This window comes from Haemorhous mexicanus, chromosome 6 (assembly GCF_027477595.1).
Source record: "Haemorhous mexicanus isolate bHaeMex1 chromosome 6, bHaeMex1.pri, whole genome shotgun sequence".
Lineage (NCBI taxonomy): Eukaryota > Metazoa > Chordata > Aves > Passeriformes > Fringillidae > Haemorhous > Haemorhous mexicanus.
In genome coordinates this window covers 12509289-12524305 of record NC_082346.1, presented here as the reverse complement: position 1 = coordinate 12524305, position 15017 = coordinate 12509289, and the positions used below count along the sequence as shown (strand labels likewise).

The window sequence follows — 15017 nt, the reverse complement described above, 5'->3', positions numbered from 1 at the left end:
TGAATAAGTATGAAGCTTTGGAGGAAGGTGCTACCACCGGGACTTCAGAAGCTCCTTCTCTTTGTGACTTTTATAAACTCTTGGTGACCTACCTGGCAATCCAGAAAAGTGAACTGTCTTCAATCTGTGGCATTTTAAAATTCTAGTCTACTGTCACCTGGTATAGACAGGAGTCAACTATAACCAAAAAAATACACACAGTTGAAGGTGAGTTTTGTTAAAACCGTTGGGAACTGCCTACATGGCAATGGTTTAATTAACTGTTCAATCACATTTCCAGCACCCCATTTCCATTTGTGATTCACACTTAAAGGCTGGCAGGATGCTGGGCAATTTCCTTTAAAAAGCTGGATAAGCCCCGATTTGCTGGATACAAGATGCACTGAGATCACTCACAAACACATTGCTCAGCTGCCCAGAGTTGGAGTGTGAGGACAGGCTTGGCCAAAACAACAATCTTCAGAGAGAACCAAACTCCAAAGAAATCAGCTCTTTCTGCCTGCTTCATTCACAGATGTCACAACACAGCTCTGATGTGTTAATTTGTCCCCAGATTGATGGATGGTGACGACTCTGAGAGAATGACCTGGTGGGAGCAGTCAGTCAGCACAGCCAGGACTTGGGCCTGCACCCAAATAACTCCAGAAGCAGCCAGAATAGGAAAGCTGCAAATAGGAAAGGAATTCTGCAAAGCAACACACATGGGATTTAAGGAGGTTTTAGGAATCAGCACCTAAAACGCTGCTTGTGCACAGATGACTTTAAGCATTCATGATAGCAACCCCACAATGTGGTTGGTGTCGAGTTCCCAAAATGGAAGGTATTAATCCCATTGGAAGGTCACAGCAGGAAGTTTCACCTTCCAATGGCAATATGCTAAATTCTAACTGTTTAATGGCACTCAAGGCTTTTTGGTAAGAACAAAATTGTTCCCTCATTGTCCGTTTTGGTGGGTTTGGGTTGCCTTTCTGTGTGAAGTGGCTGCACACCCCTTGCCAGCCTGCCTGGTGGGGTGGATGAACATCTGCCTTGCAAAACTGAGAATCAACAGCTCATGAAAACCATGAATCAGGATGATCACAAAAGAGGAAAAACAACACTTCTTCCATGTACCCTCTGATTCATTTCATCCAAGCCTAGTCCAGCAGCATCTGTTCCCAGAGCAGGCAGAAGGGACTCCACAAGTGACAAAGCTGGAATGGCAGGCAGGAAGAAGCCGAGTTGTGCGCTCCAGCCTCACGGTCAAGGCCTCATGGTGGTCGTGGAGCTGCCTCTGCAGTGGCAGTGTTACTTGAAGGTGGCATTGAAGGCCCTGCCGATGACGAGCCTGCGCACCTCGCTGGTGCCCGCCCCGATCTCGTAGAGCTTGGCGTCGCGCAGGAAGCGCCCCATGGGGTAGTCATTGATGTAACCGTTCCCACCTGCCACACAAAAAAAGCCACAAGTCACTCCTTGTCCTTGATTTCAGGGCTGAGGGTGGGACAGCAGAGGGAAACGCTCTTGCACTGTGCTTGGTTCTGTCCAGCCATTAGTGACTCACCCAGGCACTGGATCCCATCCAGGGCCACCTGTGTCGCACACTCTGCTGAGTACAGGATCACTCCGGCGCAGTCCTATGGGACAGTCACAAAGGGACAGTCAGGAAAGCTGTCACCTGCCCATCTCCAGTCCCAGTGCTGCCCTCATGCTGCCATCACTCTACAGACACCTGCTAAGAACCCTGAACTACTTCATCACAAAGCACAGGGACAGGGAGCTCCAGCAGCGTCCCTGTTACTACAGAACACTCACGGCAGGTCTGTAAAGGCCACATGAAGACAGAAGAAGGAAAAAAATTAAAAGTGCACCAGAGAAGATGGCTGTCTCACAAAGGCCCATCAATCCCCCAGGAGGAAAACATGATTTGCTTTGGGATGCAGAGATCTGTGCTCCCACTGTTAAACACTCAACATCCTCCTCCAACAGAGGCATGGTGACAGGTGGAGGTGACAACACCTCTAACAACAGCTACAGCCCTTACAACAACCAGGACATCTGTCTGGGCTTCCAATAAACACCTACTGATGCTGCTAAATCTCTTGCCTTGTAAAAGGATGTTTGCTTTTAATTTGTGAGTGAAAAAAGGTACTTTGGGTGTGAAAAAAACACCCTCCGCGCTGTGGGGACTTGTTGTACAGAGGCTCCCCCCAGCTGAGGCTCTGGGGCTGGACGAATTGCCCCAGGACACACAGCCCAGGGAGGAGTTGAGCTCACCTTGGCGTTGAAGTGGCCCTGGTCACAGGCTTTGGCCACATTGTAGACGTACTGCCGGCAGGCCATGAGCCGCGTGTACATATCTGCCATCTTGCCCTGCATGAGCTGCACAGCCCAAAGACAAGGGACTTTAATTAACACGAGTTAGGGGAATCACCCGTTCTCCAAAATACCTCAGAGGAACTGGACGTGGGAGGAGACATGGACCCAGCAGACATGAGGGAGCTGGAGGTTCTGTTAAGCCACAGACCCCTAGATATCAGCTACAGTGCCTCACCCACCAACAGCGATCTCAGGGGAGCAGGCTCAGAGGTCTTTCCACCTTCTCACCACATCATAGAATCCCAGGATTCCTTGAGTTGGAAGGGACCTTAAAGTTCATTGAATTTCATCTCCTTGCCATAAGCAGGAACCTTCCACTAGCCCAGGCTGCTCATTACCACATCATGCAGCCCCAGCATAAACAGCAGGTCACTCCTCCATGCAAAGACCTCACCACTACAAAGCTTTCAGTCTTCTCAGTTTTAAAGAGAAAAGCAGACAAAAAGTCCCAATTCCTTTTCTGCCTCACCTGGAAGTGGCCAATTTTCTGTCCAAATGCTTCTCTGACATGCAGGTATGGAATTGCATGGTCAAGAACAGCTTGCATGAGCCTAAGAAGAGAAGAGGGAAAAAGGAAACAGTGGAACTATTAATTAACAATTATTTAACTTTGGAAACGTAACCCAAGGCAAAAAGGTTCTTCATAGATGAAGCGCTATCCTGCTGTCTTCTGACAGCTCCACTCAAACAAGGCCAAGAATAAAATCCAAAGGTTCCATATTTTTCCCCAGTGCTCATTTGAGACATCCTGTGGGAAGGTCTGACCTTTTAATTCAGGAGACTGAGATTTGAAGAGCTTTCTCATAACCAAAGCCAGGACAGGATAGTTTGTGCTCCTCTTACCTCCAGAAGCCCTCAACTCAAGGAATACCAGCCAATACCATAAAAAAAAGCAGAGGTAAGAACAAGGAGGGGAAAAAATCCTCCTCATGCTTTGTGGAAGTTGATCTTTCCACAAAAGGATTAGTCCAGAGAGACCACTCAGAGGACAAAAGGACTGTGGGGTGCCAATAATTACTGGGGAGCTTAAGGATTGAATAAATGAAGAACAAACCAGTTTTTGAGTTTCTGGATAGTGTGTTAGATTCTAAGGAATTGATAATACAAACGTGCTGGTTATTCCCTGAGTAATAACACAGGAATACACAAGCCAGCAACTGGGGATTGAAGCAGATTTATACCTCTGGAAATTTTTTATCAAGACTGATAATTTCCAAAGCCTGCTCTGGAGAGTCAGTGGACACTGCCAGGCAGACTTGCAAACATTCTTTCTGGCATTGCTTCTCTCATCCCTTGCCCCTCACATGGGGCTCCACAGAGATGCTTTCAAATTCGAAAACCACAGCATGAAGAACTGAGAGCTCAAGGATGAGAGATCAGAGCACACTTGAGTGAGCAGTGGCTGCTGGGAGGGCCCTGAGCACCTTCAGGAGAGTCCAGTTGAGCAGCTGTGCTGGTGCTGGAGTTCTGTGCTGGTTTTGACTGGGACACCCAGCAGCCATGGGATCTCCTCACACCTTGCTTCCTTCCCACATCTGACTCAGCCTCTTCTCTTCTGCTGCCCCAGTAACCCAGTTCCCCATCCAGGATCCATCCTATCAAGAGCTGCAGGCCCCAAGGGATCCCCACCAGGCTCGGTGATCACCAAGGACCCTTCTGGCCTTACAACCTACAAAAGATGACAGTCCCTTACCCCAGGGGGCCCCCCGACAGCACGAGCCTCTCCAGGTCCAATCCACTCATCAGAACATAGACTCCTTTGCTCAGTGTCCCCAAGACATTTTCAGCTGCAAAGAGCAATGGAAAAGTGATTTATTTCTGTGTAAAACTTAGACAAGCTGCTCACTGAGGGCCTGTGTTCACTGGGGAGAGGAGCAACCTGGCCCAGTGGCAGGTGTCCCCGCCCACGGCAGGGGGTGGGACTGGAGGAGCTTAAGGTTCCTTTCAGCCCAAACCATCCTGGAATTCTATGAAAAAAGACTGAATAGCCTGAAAAATTTCCTGGAAAAAACAGTTTCAACTTCCAAAGCCAAAGATCAGAAGGAGCATTAATGGCCAGAGTGCCAAGTGCATTAACTTCCAACACTGCAGTGATGTGCTTCTCCATGTCACCATCCTCTTTCCATGAGAGCATGCTGTTCCCTGTGGATGACTCCTGGGTCATGATCAGAGCACCGGGGCAATGGCCTTTATGATTTCAGGGTGGAGGGATCCAACACAGTTACAAATGTTAGGTTTCAGCTGAAACTCTTCCACTTCAGCTTTTGAAGGTGTATATGGGGAGCAGGAGAGTTCCTTGCTCTGCAAATGTGCAATCAGGATTTTTATGATAAGACAACTTCTCCATTTGCTCTAGAAATGCTGGAATTTTTCTATCAACAAAAACTGCCACTGGAATAACAAATACTTGTTATTCCAGTGGCTATTACAGATGCCTCTGTTGTGCTATTTAACGAGGGAAAGGATGTCCATTTTCAGGCCCTGGCCCCAAAAGAACTCAGAAGAGTTACAAAAGCCTGTTGGAAAGTCTTAAGTGGAAAAACCTCTAGGGCAAAGTAGCTCACCTCCATACAAGTCAGGAGCTCTAATGGAAACAAGTTTGTTGGGAAGCTTCAGCAAGGCTTTGGAGAAGCTGTGGTTAAGAAATAGGTCCATGAGGGTGAAAGAGCAGTGACCTGACAAACGATGTGCTCCCTCCCTGCAATCCAGCAGATTGCACTTTTCCAGTTCCATCAGCTCCCTCAGAGGCTCCCAGCGAGGAGATAAGCATCTGCAAAGCCCTCCAGGTCACAGGCTGAACATGCATGTAATTAGTGATCCAATTTATCTGATCAAGAACACAGGAAACCACCATGATTTGAACCCAACTCACCAGGGACCTTGCAGTCTTCAAAGATCAATTCACAGGTATTAGATCCTCTCATTCCCAGCTTATCCAGCTTCTGGGCTGTCCTGAAACCTGGCATTCCCTGCAAAGTCAAGGCAGTAAAAATACATTTCACATCTCAGTTCCAACAGACTAAAAAAGATATCATGAGAGATCTGTGAAATTCCCCTGACCACAGGAACATGTGTAGGGTGCTAGGAGGGAGATAAAGTGACCTAAGAGCAAGACCAAGGTCTAAGTGCAAGTGAAGAGAAAGCAAATGGTCAGAGAAACACACACATACGAACACTGTGCACCCATTTTCTAATACACATAAACAACAAATAAGTAAGTTATTTGGACAGCTGCCAACACAGGCTCTCCTACAGCAGGGTTGGAAGCTCTACCAGTAACTGAACTGTTCTAATAATGAATTTATGTCCATCAGAAGGTTTACTGATCTCAGATATTGTTTTATTTAAGGTTCCTTTCCTGCCTGAAAGGCAGAAAGTAGTTTGTTTTTGAGGAAGAGGGTGGCAGCTATGGAAGGAAAACCAGCTGACAGCCAAATGAGGCAGTTAAGATGAAGGATTCTGCTTTAAAACCCTGTGGGAATGACCAAACCTACCCTCTCCACAATGAAGGCAGTTATGCCTTGGGAGGCCGGGACAGCGTTCATGTCAGTTTTAGCATAGACGATGAGAACATCTGCATCTGGCCCGTTGGTGATCCAGAATTTGTTCCCATTCAAAACAAAAAAGTCTCCTGGAAGCCAAGAGATGAAATCTGTTAGCTCATGACAGCAACACTGGTATTTCCCACTCCATTTATTCCCTAACAGGCTTCCCAGAATCACTTAGGTTGGAAAAGACCTCCTAGATCGAGTCGAACCTTTGGCCCATCACCACCTTGTGAACCAGACCAGAGCACTGAGTGCCATGGCCAAATGTTCTTTGAATACCTCCATGGATGTGGCCTCCAGCAACTCCCTGGGCAGCACAGGACAGGCTTTACCTTTCTTGTCTGCTTTCAGCTTCATCGACACAACATCAGAGCCAGCATTTGGCTCGCTCATGGCTAAGGCTCCAATGTGCTCCCCACTGATTAGCTGGAAGAAAGGATAAATATTAGCAGAAGATGAAGACCAGGAGCATGGTTTGTGTTCCCTCTTTAGCCCCCTGGCCAGTTTTCCTGCACTGAACCTCCACAGTCACTGTTCTCTGCAGGAACTCAAACAAGAGCTGCTGTTCCCGGCACAGCCTGAGCAAGGAGCTCCCTTGCGCTGTGCGAAGGAACAGAACCAAATCCCAGAGGAATGAGAAGGGTGACTCAGCTCTGTCTCAGCTATACAAGCACAGCCCTGCTTGCACAACACATGAGGAAGGTGCCAAGGAACCATGCAAGCAGCCATATGTCTGTCCCCAGCTCCTGCCTGGGCTTTCTCTTGCCCTTTTACACAAACAGGAGCTGGTGAACACAAAAGGAAAATGAGGGGGTGAAAAGGGATGGGAGAGTTCTCTGCAATGGTCTCATGGCCCAGTCCCCCCACACTCACCCCACAACAGCAGATGGACCCTCCTCCTGAGCCTGCTCACACCAGGCTCTAGCAGAGCTGTTGCTTCTGCTTCACTGTAATTTCATCCTGCCCTTTTCTCCTTGCCTTTTTTCCACTCCCTGTGTTCTTATATCCATCTTCTCCTCCTTTTGATCTCTACTTTGTTCTAAAAAGACAACTCAATGCTTATGATATGTTCAACCAATTCAATCCATCAGTGCATTGCTACAGAAGTCCCCATGAAGTGCTCAAATCTAGTTAAGCACATTTAAAGTGCTCTGTCAGGAGCCAAAACAAGTCAGAGCTGAAGTGACTTCACATCTCATTGAAAGGCAGAGAATGAAGCATGAAAATACACCTGAGGAAGGAGGACAATATGGGGTTACACATTTGCAGGCCGCACAGTGCTTTGAGGAAGTGACACTGTACTTTGCACGTTGTTTAAATCAAGTTTCTTGTGCTGATAATTTCACCGATAATCTCAGTGGCTGGGATTCAATGTGCTCATTGTTTTTGTATGCATTTAAAAACGGAAATCTAATTAATGCACTTCTGAGTTGCAACATCAATGCCCCAAGTGATGATGAAGTTTCACATGTAGTTAATTAACAGCCAAAACAAGCACTTGAGCAGTGAGAAATGGAGAATATAAAATAGAAAAGCAGTGACTTTCATTCAGAGATCTCCAAGTGATTTGGGAATTTGAAAGAATATTCTCCAGTGTCACCTCAAAGGCTCCCTTAGTAACACAGCTCCAGAGAGCTGGGCTCTGCTGCCTGCAGACAAGGACACGGGCATGGGATGAGGTCAATATGGATTAATAGGATAAAAACTGACAAGCCAGAGAAGGGCAAGTTTGACATGTTCAGTATTTCCTAAGGATTGGTCACTGAAATCTGCTGGTGCTTAAGATGTCATCCTTGCAGCCAGGACCCCAATGCTTTCCAGTGTTGCCCCTCCTCCAGCCACATACCTTGGGCAGGTATTTGTGCTTCTGGGCCTCGTTGCCGTTGCGCACGAGCTGGTTGATGCACAGGTTGGAGTGGGCCCCGTAACTGAGCCCCACGGACGCTGACGCTCGGGAGATCTCCTCCATCACCAGCACGTGGTCCAGGTATCCCAGGGCGGATCCACCATATTCCGCTGGGAAGAGAGGGAAAAAGCTCATGTTACCCACCACGTGCACAAGATCCCAGGGCTGGGCTCAGTCTCCAATGAAATCCAAGACACTGAAAATGCTTTTGGGTTTGACTGTTGCCATCCCTGAGCTGGGCACTTCTGGCTTTCCCCATCCCTTCTGAATTTCATTTTTCTCATCTAAAAGTCACAGGGATATTTTGTCTTCAGCATAATCCATAATTGACCTTGTAACATAGTTTATATGTAGAACTTGCACAAAGACACGTCTTGAACATGCTACTGACATTGAGTAATAATGAGTCCTTCTTATCAACCTTAGTATTATCACAAAGATTAAATCACCAAGTTGCAACCTCCTTAAGGTGAGAACAAAGGAACACAGGCAAGGTTTGTAAAATCCGTGTATGTTTGCCCCTAAACAAGTGAGGAATTCTCAAACTGCTTAAAAATGTGACACTAAGGACTTTTCTAAGCCTACAAATGTGCAGGACACCAGAATTTTGATGAGTGGCCAACTGAGAACGAGAACAATCCATAAATGTAATTCATCAGTGACAAGCACGTAGGTTCCAAGAGACGATGAAGCGCAACAGAGCAGCACTGAGACCCCAGCTAGGCACATGGAGTTGAGCCTAAAACTAATAGTAAAGATTAAAATCACACAGGAGAACAGGGAGAGAGATGGCAGGTAAAAAGAGAAGGCCTTGAGGAGGCAACAGCCTATATCAATATATACACATGTACCTCTAAACACAGTGATATACACACAAATACAGTCACCTCCCAACCTAAAAGCTTTGTTCTCCAGGTAGGAAGCAAGTGGTTGTACTGCTAAGAAAAGCACTACAACAGGACATGAATGCCAAGAAGCAGCTGGGGAGATAGGCTGGGAGCACTTACTTGTCATCAATGTGGAGGCTGCAAGCAAGAGCAACAAGGTAAGAGCAAATCTCTGTCTGTGCTCAGAGTGACCAAAGGGCACAGCTCCAAGGGGTTGCTGTCCCAAATTCCTCAAATTAACACCACAGCCACTAGCATCACACACAGCCTTTCGTCCCATGTCCCTCATTTTGACTCCTGCTTTTATCTGCAGGGGTCTTTATCCTCTAAAATCTCTCTCTACCACAAACCCAAGTTTAGGGGTTTGCTATCAGTATCATAAAAGATGGGCTTAACGATCTCTCATGTATGCCAAAACAAGGGAGTTTTTTACAAATTCCTATATAATGGTTGGGTCTGGTTCTTACCTCAAGAAAGGTGAGGTAACTGTGAGCAGCACAAATCCAGGATTGTTTTGCACTGCAAGAGGAACAGGAAAATGATCCTGCCAGACATCTCCTCTTATAACACCAACCATGGTGTGATTTCAAATGATGCTGTGCTTTCAAAACTGCTCTTTGTATATGATATGCCTGTACTATCATTCCATGGAAACGACGTATTTACATTTCTTCACTTTGCACTTTATAAAACAAATGGAAAGTTACAAACACCACAGTTATCTTAGTTTTAGGAAGAAAACAAACAGCACTGTTATTCAAAATGTTCCCTTAATAGACTTGATGCACTGGCACCCAAACATGCCATTTAATTGTGTACACCCTCCTAAGATGCCACATGATCTTTACATCCTAAACCCCACTCTCCTCCAACAAAACCAACAGCAATAAAGAAACACGCAACTCCACAATCCAAAATAAAGTGAAAAACCCTGGGCATAGGAGGGTTTGAGAGGTAAACCTTTGAGGAAATCAAGAAGGACAGGACTCGTGAGGGGATGGCTTATTTATAGTGTGGGAAACTGCTGTAAGCCTCAGGCACAAGATCAAAGAAGAAAGAAGGTAAGAGTGAGGAAAAAACAGGAGCAGCAGTAAATGGGGAAGAGGAGAGAGAGAAAGCAGAAATGCAGAGTCTTTCAGCACTGAAAGCGAGGCAGAGGCATTATTCCGACACATTGCTATTCAGCTGGATTCTGCAGAGCCTTTGCACAGCCACATCCAGAAAACAGACTTTTCCATGGGGAAAGAAAGGCCCCATCAGCCACTTTTCTCCACTAAGGGCTTCTCCTCATTACCCTGCCTTGGTGCATTCAGCACAATCACACTCATCTGTAACACTCATCACAACACTTTTCACTAACCTGCACAAGGTTAGTGTTTTTCCGACTGGTTGGCTGTGGTCACTCCCCATTAGTTATCACAGCTTATCAGGGCATTATTTTAAACCCTTTGACTTCTCCCATTACAGATGAATATTTGTTCTAGGATACTTTTATCTCTAGCTCTCATTCTTCAAAACTTGCTTCATATTAGAAAGGCACGAATACGTTTGAACTACATATGTTACATCTGGAGAAACCATTTCTGAGCATTGCTTTTAAATTGTGAAAGGCAATGAAAAAGGATCCAAAGTCAGAGAAGAAGAAAAACTGTTGAGAAAGAGTTTTTTTAAATACAAAAATAGGACAAAATGGATGCTACATCACAGACAAGGAAGGCTGTTGTGAACTGGAAAGTGAGAGTTTAAGTGGTCTCTCATCTGTTTGAAGTATCACCCATCAAAAGGCAAAAGATCGAAAGAAACTTACCAGGGGCTGTAATTCCCAGAACTCCCAGTTCTCCAAGTTTCTTCCAAAAATCCTATGAATACAGAACAAGCAATCAGCCCAAACTGGCAGTCTGGGCATCAGCACAACAAGTTTCCCCAGGTAGTTCACTGGACACATCCATTTATCTGCAAGATATCATGAGAATGAGGCAAATACAACCCTAATTCCTGTTTCTCCCCCAGTGCAGCTCCATCCTTGGAACTGAGAAACCACACAGATTTAAGGACACTAGTTATGCTACACACGGGAAGAGCTTGTGGAATTCAGTGAAAATTCATACGCCTGAATTTAATTCTGGAAGGACACCTCCTAAGATTTAACTCTTTGCCCACTCCAATGAAAATTTTTGTGTAACAGTATAAACTATCTGTTACCAAAACCCTGGAAATATGAAGCTATGGGATGAAACTTTAAAACTCTTCTGGTAAAACAGGAGCTGGCAACTAAAGCCAAGTAAGCATCCTTGGGGGAGATTAAAAAAATGGGAATGCTACATCCATGACAAAATGCAGTAGCAAAGGATGTTGTCACCAGGGAGGCCCACACGTGTCATGGTGAGGCCATCTCCCTGCTGCTCCTTTCCTCTGCTATGTGGTGGACACACAGGTGAGTGCTACTCATGTGGCCTTGGTGTCCGGCAATAATTATCAGAGACTTCAAAAAGTATCATACAATAGCTCTGGATGACATCTGGAATGCCAGGCTAAATTTATACACTTCACTTCAAAGCTGCACATTCATCCCTGGAAATGTCAACATCAGAGCTCTAGGAAATGCTGGCAGATGTTTAGAGCTTTTTGAGTCTTGTGGAGCTTATAAAAACCAATAGTCAGATCTCTAATTTCCATCAATCAAAGCGCCCTGTGGCACAGGATTTGTTTGGTTTATTAGAAAGGCAAGTTTCAGCATTTTTACACAGTATTTTCACAGCAAATCTGAAGAGGAAATTCATGTCCAAGAAAGGGACTGAGCCAGGAGTATACAAAGCACACTTGGGGAAGGAGCCAGAACAGACAGGCAGGAATCCCATGATAAGACTCCAAATGAGACCCTTATCAATCTTTAGTATGAATATTATCACTGGGTTCTGCCCCAGGTTGCTGAAAGTTGGTAACAAATGCTAAAACAGGAAATCAAAAAAAGGTTTTCTCTGTGGCTTTTAAGTTTGAAAAGTTAATGCACATGTTCCTGTGGTGTGGCTTGGGATTGTCTGGGCTAATGCAGAGATCAAAGCCCAGAGAGGCTTTCAGAACCACACATGCAATACTTGCCCGCATGCCTTTGAATTCATTTTCCTGGTCAATCTGTTGGGCCTTTGGAGCCAAATGCTCTTGGCAGAACTTTGTCATGGTCTGTCTAAGCTGGGAAAAGAGGGGAGGAAAAACACATCCATTACATCTCAGCAATATATTGTCATCTTCTTCCCCTGGTCCTGCCAACATTCCCTCATCAGGCCACTCCAGCATCCCAAGCCCAGAAGCACAAGACCAGCCAGTAACCTGACCATGGTTCAGGTTACTGGCTGAAATACCACAGCAGAGGGTCATTTCTTTAGTCCTTCAGAAAGGACCTCATGTACTTTAGCCCCTTTCAGCATTTAACCTTAATTGTACCCTGACAGGAGAGAATGTTCCTGAACTTCTGCCTGCACTGGAGTTTCAGGCATATTTTTGGGCAGGGAACTTTGGAAGCTGATGAACTGAGTTTATAATGTGCTAACCCCATCCCATAGCTGCTTACAGCATCATTTAATGGTGTGCAGATGCCTGCAATAAGCAGGGATACTAATTAAAACGTGTTTGTGTGTCAAACTAGAACTACATTATCTACCTTATTACCTTCTACAGTGGGGAAATTTGATAAAGCCTGGAATGTTCATTGATCCAAGTTAAAAACTCAAGATATTTTTCTAAATTTTATACTCTGAACACTTACATGTATGCTACAGAAGTCTATAAGCATGCTAACAAAATGTATACAGTATCTTACATGTTTTTTTTTACAGGAAGATTTAAAAACTTGGTCTTGATTTTACGGTAGAACTGAACAATGTTTTTTTTTTCTTTTTGGTTCTTTATTCCCACACAATAATTCTGATGAAGCAACAGTTTTAAGAGACTGAAACCCTGAGCTGTTAAACCAGAATCTGTATAAGGAGCAGGAACAACAAACCAGAATATGCCCACACTCCTCTATCTTTCTCTGACCACCAAAACCTAAGCATCTTCTTTTTTACAACTGAGAAGATATGTTAAATTTCCACAGTCACACAGACCCTGGATTCCAGTACTAGCAAACCAGCTTTCTCCCCATTGCTAGATTTATAGACCTAAAAAGAACCCCAAAAGACATTAGATACCTTTCTGCTGTGATAAAGCTGACTGCATTACACTTGAGCAAACAGCTTAAAATAAATTAAGACAATCTTAAAACTATAATAGAAAAAGTCTTAATCACTTAGAGACTGAGGATGAAGTCAGACAGGCAGCCCTGACACCCAAAGCCAGTTTATAACAGTTATATTGCTTTAATTCACAATTTCACTAATATTACTGAAAATTATTTCTGATTTTTTTTTTCTGTTTAGCTTTTCCACCAGACAGACAGGTACAAGAGGAATACTTCACACCTTCTTTTACATCTGCTGAATATAACAGTACAAAGAAATGGCAGTTTGAGCTGATAAGGCCATAAACATGAACACAATCATGGCAAGGAATAATTACGTAGCAACAAAGAAGAAAACAAGTAAGTTTATTTATTTTGCACATCATATGCTTGCACCATCAGAATTATCTGGAAAGTGAGGCTGTAGCTCCAGCGTTTCACTGGCAGGAGCCTGTGTGGAACAGTCCTGGGAAGACACTGCCCTTCACTCCAAGCCCTGGGGCAGAAGGGAATACATCAGGAATGGTCAGCACTTGGCTGCGTTGCACACAGAACACCACAGCAAAGCTAAGGATCATAGAATCACAGAACTTTCTGAGCTGGAAGGGACCCACAAGGATCATCAGTCTGTTGGAAATGATGTAACTTTCCTAACTAATGTCTCATTAGCTGTTTTAATTAATTGTAAGCATGCCCACTTGTGGTCAGCATTAGTTAAGTTTCTTTTTCACAGACACTTATTTGATACTTTGATCATTAAATCACTGAAATCTTAAGTTTGCTAAAACTAATCCTGAGAAGCTCCAATAAACAAAGCCTGAGGAAGTTGAAGATTGGACACCTGGGATCTTAAATGTATGGCCTTTCAAAGACGTGTTGGAGTAACCAGAAGAAACAGATGAGATTGAAGCCTAGAAAGCTGTAAACTCCCAATTTGAGAAAAAATGATAAAAGGACTAAAGAAAGTGCGCCAGATTAGCATGAAGAGTGAGAAATCAACAACCAATAGAGGACAGAACACTAATTAATAAAGAGAACGATGCAACTTAGAACCAATAAACTTTAATTTGATTGTTTACTAAATATGTGTAAGTGAAAAAGCTTTGTGTCTTGGGTTGGTGTGGAGGTCAGAACTTTGTCAGCCACACAAACAGCTCTTGGTCAAGAATAAAGTAATGCCTTACACAATAACACTAAAGACAGTGTAAGAGTCTTATTTTTCCCAGTGTTTTCAGAGCTTTTTGGTAAAAAGTCCAACTCCCAGCCCTGCACAGGAAACCCTAACGGTCTCACCCTGTGCCTGAGAGCATTGTCCAAATGCTCCTTGAGCTCTGGTTGCTTTAGGGATGTGATGATTCCCTGAGGAGCTGTTTCAGTGCCTGACCACTCTCTGGAGGAAGAGCCTTTTCCCAATACCCAGGCTAAAGCTCCCCTGACCCAGCTCTTGCCCTGGGCTCCTGTCACTGGTCACCAGAACAGAGATGTGCTGCCCCTGCCTGTCCCTTTGCAGGAAAGCCGTAACCTGCAATGAGTTCCAAGAATTATCCTAAATCTTTAAGCGCCCCATTGGGCAGGAGAACAAGCTGGGAGAGCTGCAACACTTCTTTAGGGAGGATGTGCCGCGACCCTGCCGAAGCGTTCCTTTGACGATCGCATTTCTGACGATTATCGCCTATCCAAGAGGCCCCAGGTGGAGGCCGGGGCCATTCCCTTACGCAGTGCGGCGTTCCGTGGCGAGACCGCGGGCCGGGCCGGGCCGGGCACTCCCGCGGGCCGCGTGTCCGGGGGCGCCGCGCCCCCGCCGCGCGCGCGGGGATTGGGCGGCCCGCCCCGGCCGCGGCCAATCGGTGCCCGCCCGCCCCGCCACACCCCCGCGCGCGGCGGCGCGGCCAGCCCGTACCTGGCGCTGCTCGGCGCTCAGCCCGTTCACCGTGTCGTCCACCGCCAGCCCCGCGCCGCCGCGCCGCGGCACCGCCAGCGCCCGCCACCGCCGTGCCCCGCCCGCCGCTCGCCCCAGCACCGCCGCCGCCATGGCCGCTCCCCGCCGCAGCCCCGCGCGCAGGCGCGGCCCGGCCCCGGAACGCCCCGCCCCTCCCCTCCCCGGC

General features: G+C 46.0%; 1 protein-coding gene across 1 annotated transcript; it reads right to left on the bottom strand.

Moving 5' to 3' along the window:
• Positions 1–212: 212 nt before the first annotated feature.
• On the bottom strand, positions 213–14944 carry IVD (isovaleryl-CoA dehydrogenase). Its single transcript, XM_059848749.1, has 12 exons — positions 14813–14944; positions 11796–11885; positions 10504–10555; positions 7750–7919; positions 6236–6329; positions 5850–5986; positions 5228–5324; positions 4049–4142; positions 2825–2906; positions 2254–2358; positions 1541–1613; positions 213–1421 (listed from the first exon to the last, which is right to left on the bottom strand). Exons 1-12 carry the CDS (start codon positions 14942–14944, stop codon positions 1288–1290), a joined length of 1260 nt encoding a protein of 419 aa, XP_059704732.1. The 3' UTR covers positions 213–1287.
• Positions 14945–15017: the final 73 nt, after the last annotated feature.